This window comes from Mesitornis unicolor, unplaced genomic scaffold (assembly GCF_000695765.1).
Source record: "Mesitornis unicolor isolate BGI_N332 unplaced genomic scaffold, ASM69576v1 scaffold36676, whole genome shotgun sequence".
Classification (NCBI taxonomy): Eukaryota; Metazoa; Chordata; class Aves; order Mesitornithiformes; family Mesitornithidae; genus Mesitornis; species Mesitornis unicolor.
In genome coordinates, this window is record NW_010190919.1 from 1 (window position 1) to 5,335 (window position 5,335).

The 5,335-nt window shown below is 41.1% G+C and overlaps 1 protein-coding gene across 1 annotated transcript; it reads left to right on the forward strand.

Moving 5' to 3' along the window:
• Positions 1 to 370: 370 nt before the first annotated feature.
• On the forward strand, positions 371 to 4,853 carry LOC104542314 (sn1-specific diacylglycerol lipase beta-like; the record flags this gene model as incomplete). The annotated part of the gene is made up of 4 exons (XM_010186572.1): positions 371 to 522; positions 2,535 to 2,709; positions 3,360 to 3,621; positions 4,728 to 4,853. Coding segments are annotated over 4 exons (715 nt in total), but the record flags the coding sequence as incomplete, so codon positions are not given.
• Positions 4,854 to 5,335: the final 482 nt, after the last annotated feature.

The following is a 5,335-nucleotide window of genomic DNA, read 5'->3' on the forward strand; positions in this document are numbered from 1 at the left end:
TGGATCCCCTTGCCTTGCGTAACCACAGCGTCACGTAATAACGGCGGAACCGCAGTCGTTCGGCTGTGTTCAGTCGCTATCGCGGTTTCGTTACTTCAGAAGTTAACGCGGCGGCTCCTTTGTTTCGATCCTCCCGGCTCCTGTGAGATCTGTGAGCGGGGGGTGCGCTGCGCGGGCCGCAGCGGCTCGGTTGTAACGGCAGCGCCTTCGGACGGGCGTCGCACTCGGAGCGGTTCCCTCCTCACCGCTCCCTTCCTGTTCGTCTTTGCGGAGCGCTTTCGTTAAGACCAAAGCTGTTCGTCAGGGGATGGCTGTTCAGTGTGCGCTTTTCCCTTCCGACCGTAACTTTTACCGTCTCACTTCCCTGCAGGTGGATCGGAATTCTTGTGCTTTACACAGTTCACAAGGGGCAGTTCAACTGTCCTGGGGGAGGATTACTGCACACCTACCTGCTTGTCCTCCTTATTCTCCTGGCTTCTATAATATGTGTGTTATCTGCTCTTGTATACATCAGTATGCAAGGTAAATAGTTGATAATATTTTTTCATATTTATTTAGTAGATTTGTAATAGATACGGTTTTTAATCTGGAGTTGACATTGAAAATGCAAAAAAAATCACTTTAATAGCAGTCAAACTTGAGAAATTCAACATTACTGCACTTGCTTTAATAGTATTATCTCTGTTAGTCAGAAATATAAAATAATATATGAACACAGTAGCTTCGTGCAGCTGATGGTGATATGTTCATTGCCGTCAGAGCATCTTGAAAGCTTCCTCTGCGTTCACCATTAATACATGACTGCTCAGCCTCTCTGACAGGAATTTAGGGGGTTTTGTCCAAAATCAGTTTCTGATCTGAAGTATCATGTTAGCTTTGCCTTGCATAGGCGGATTTTGTCATATCTTGCAAAAGTTTCATGAGCTGCAGTGGGTTGCTTCGGAAAAAAACCCATGTAGGAACATGATCCATATAAACATCATATTAGAACTAAGGCGATATTTACTGTCAGATAGAACAGGACTCGCTGCTTGAAGTGAATGGCTAAACAGAAATAAGGACCCCAATGCAACTTGGGTTAATTTGTAGAAATGGTTCATTTGGGGTTAAAAATTGCTAGGAAAGCTTTTTTCCTGGTGAGGCACCCCATTATCAAAGTAATGCTAAGAAGATTAATTTTAAATATGTGTGTGGTCTCTGGAGTAATAGGTGAGACCCTACAATTTCTAACATACTGAGTCTCACGACACACTGTAAATAAGAGAGTATTTATATTATTTAAGTGGAAGGAATGGGAGATGTGGATGATAATCCTGACCTTGAATCTAACCACTGGTTTCCTGCAGTTTCCAGAGAAGGAAAAGGAAGATTAATCAATTATGCTATTTATGTCAAAGTTGAGGAGGTGAGGGTTGTAGCTGTAAGTATCGGGGAGAAAAGAGCCTTATTTGGTATAAAAGTACAGCTACAAGGCCATTGTAACTAAGAAGTGGAAGAAGTCTGAGACTGAATTTCCAAGAAAATGAATGGTGAGATGTCTTGGGCTGTGGTTATGATGCGTGGGGTTGGGAGCAATGGTTGCATTGTACTGACATGGGCATTGGTGATGCCGGTAGTGAACGTGGCTGGAGAATTTTCACGCTGGGTTGTGCTGGGAGAGGAAGGAAGTTGTTTATGGGAACCACAGTTCCATCTGATTGTCTCTGTGAAGCCACTGTGCTGCTGCAGTACAGTCTACAACCTGGGCATGGGAGTAAGCGACCACTTATTAAGGGCTTTTTAAGCAGCTTTGTCACTGGGTGTGAACCACAGCTTTACAACTGTAAAATAGCCTCCAAAGTTGTTTTTGTTCTGCTGTGTTTTAAGCTTTTACAAGTTATCGTGCCTGCACACAAGCACATGCACCCCCACCACCTCATTACCCTGTGATCAACAAACTGGTGTAAGAAGCTGAGCTGGCCAAAAACTACTCCCTTTCTTATTGCCTAAGAGAGCTAAAAGAAAGAAGTTATTAGTAAGCTAACAGTACAGAAAATAGTATAAGAAATATTTGTCCTAGTAATGGTTCTGCTTCTGTTCACCTAAATAAAGATGTGAGTGAATGTATTATTTAGTCATTTAGTGAACAGAACTTCATTGTAGCCCAGCAAAGTAACATCTGAAAATGAAATGTTCAGCCAGCTAAAAGCTAAATAGAATAATAATAAAAGCAGGCACCAAAAGTTATAAGGAATTGTAGGTGAGCTGACACTCCAGTGTGCTGCTTTGGCTTTTGCTGGGCACAGCACTGCTGCCTCAAGTTCACTGCGGAACTGTCTCAGACTAGAGAGTGATTTTGGGTGTTAGTACCAACATTGTTTTTCTTTTCTCAGCTTCAGTGATAGCTTTCCAATAGTATGAAAATACTTTACAGTTTCAATTATGTTTCTTACTTTTTGTAAAATGTAGAAAGTTCATGTGACCAAGTAGGATTTTATGAACTTAAGATGTGTTCATAATAAACAACTCTTGTTTAAAATTTTTTCCTGTTTCAGGAACAATTTCTAATCCAGGCCCAAGAAAATCACTTCCCAAGCTACTTTATACTCGCTTGCTTCTCTATTTGCCTGAATTCATCTGGGCTGTTGTAGGAGCTGTGTGGGTGTCGGACAGCAGTGTGCACTGTGAGAAGACTGTGATAAATGTCGTAATTGGGACAGTTATTGCGAGGTAAAGGTGCCTACCCCCAAAATCTAAGCTTGATACTGTACTTGAAATGGAAAATGCTGCTTACATGTTTTTCATATGTGTTTATTAAAGGTTTTTCCAGCAGCTGGGGATGTTGATATTTCTTAGAAATTACTGTGGTTTCTCATAGAAGGGTTTTCATTGTGTGAAGAATTTTTAAATCTAGACAGCTAGAATGATTTGGTATCCTTCCCTGAACAAGCTTGAGCTATGTGCCTTGAGAGAGCACATGCTAGAGTGAAGGAAAGGAGGTGAAGATCAGAAAGGGTAAGAGGGATAGGCGGGAATGTAGAAAACTCAATAAATGTGAAGAAGGTAGTAACTAGATCACTTAACTGGTAGTGAAAAATGGAGCCTTCACACATTTGGGTTGCTTTTCCAAAGCAGAGGGCTGTGATTTTGAGTTTGATGCCCTGTGTGAAATGAGCTGACAGCCTTGTTCCTGTGCCTGGTGGATGGAAAGCCCGGAAACAAAACATGTACCGTTAAGACAGTAACAGATGGTGTTCGTGCAGTATTTCATACCTACCTTCGTTTTCTGTCTGTCGAGATCTGTAGTTGCATTTTCTTTCATACTTGTCAGAAGTGTCTGATTTCATGGTCTTTTTATCCCATTTCCTTCTGTTTTGCAGCTGGGTTATCATCATCTTTACCATCATTGGAGTTTTAATCGTCTTTGATCCACTTGGAGGGAAAAAGACATTTTACCTCACCGATAGTGTAAATTGGAACCTGGAAAGCAGTCAGTCAGGGCAGTTGCTGTATAACGTGAAGAACACGGCCACCAGAGTCTGGGAAAAAAGAATCAGGTTACTGTGTTGTTGTATTGTGCAAGATGATGACCATCGAGTGGCTTTTACAAGTATCGCAGAGCTTTTCCGCAACTACTTTTCAGTAAGATGAAAAGTCTTATTTATGTTTTGTTTCCTGACACTGTAACACACATACGCCTTTGTTCAGACAGAGGCTCCTGCTACCCTGTGCCTTGAAATCGGCTTTTGAATATGCCAATTTCAAAATTAAAGGTGATTCTCATACAGGGTCATACTCTCCAACACTGACTTTTCCCTCCCTTTAACAAAGGTTTCTCTCCCTTCGCAAGAGTGAAGGGCTGTGAGAAAACAGTATTCTTTCTCCTTAGATGAGTGTCTAGTTGGGAAAACAAGGGTGAGTTTCTTTTCCTCAATATGTGAAGATCCAGATGTTTCTCCTGCTGATGATGAGTGAGGAGCCATACCCATAGCAAAGAATCTGACTACTTTCTGACTATTGAAAAAGAGAGCCCTGCACCATGTTGAGGCAGTGTTCCCATTCTGTGCCACTTTTGAGCACGTACCAGACTGGAGTGGGCACAAGCAGGAAGTTGCTTTTTGGAAACGGGAAGCGTCTGCCAAATTGGAGTCTGCATAGTATTGATTTAGTTCAAATTTATGTCACCTACTGCTTGAGCAGTCGTAGTTCTTCACTGGCTTTGGAATCTGTTCATGATTTCAAGTCCAGTAGTTCTTGTTTATTAAGTGGTACTTGGGCATGCTGATTTATAGCTGCAGCCTACTCGGTGGTTTGTAGGGTGAAGGATGTAAGTCATATGGAGAGATGACTGCCCCACGTAGTTGGATAAAAACCCTTCAGCCTTCTCCTGTGTAAAATCCTCCTTAGCTGTACTCAGTATAGAGGGCTTTTCACATCGTGGTGTAGAACAGTGAGCAATAATGTCTGGATCATTTTTTGCTATATGGCTGAGCCTGTCCTCTACTGGGTATTTTGTTAAGTGATGAAATTTGTGTGTAGAATTGTCATCGGTCTTACTGAAGAAAACATTCAATATGTACGAAAGGGGTGGGAGGTTAGATGCTGCTGTGACCTGTTTATCCAGTGCACTGAGTGAAATGCGTTTAGTTTAACTGAAATTACATAATTCTCTGTATTTTCTTACGAGATAAGTTTACCATGTTGAGGTGTGGGATGGTTTTACACGCTCTTTTCATTTCTTTGTACAGGACACTGATCTGGTGCCAAGTGACATAGCAGCTGGTTTGACTCTGCTCCATCAAGAACAAGATAAAATGGAAAGTTGCCCAAAAGAGCCTGAAGAAGTCCTGTGTCATTCTCCATCATCTCTTGTGGTAAGATGAGGTTGTTGCAGCCTCTGGTGCAGTTACTCTAAGAGAGCGTGCCAGATCAAATTGAAATGCAGTTTTTTTGTGCAAGGTTGTTTTGTGTTTTGTTGTGGTTTGTTTTTTTTTTAACTAAATTAAACACTGTTATAAAAATTCACAGCAATTTAAATTATTAATAAATGCAGTGAAGACATTTTCATGAGGTTGCAGTAAAAGCATTTGTCTACTTTTGCACAAGTAGAACTTATATATGAATGGAGAATTAAGTGCAAAAATGAACCATTTAGGACATTTGATCATTGTTGAGCTGGGAGAGAAAGAGAGCAGAGAGAGAATTGAAGAGCTAGTCTTTTAGTAATGTGTTCTGTTTATGTCTGCTGCAAATATCTAGATAGATGAGTAACAAGCAAAATAGCATCTTTTGAATGCTTGCAGGTGATGGATTACAGTTCGTTAAGTCTTCTAGTCTTCTGTTGTAAAATGCCTTT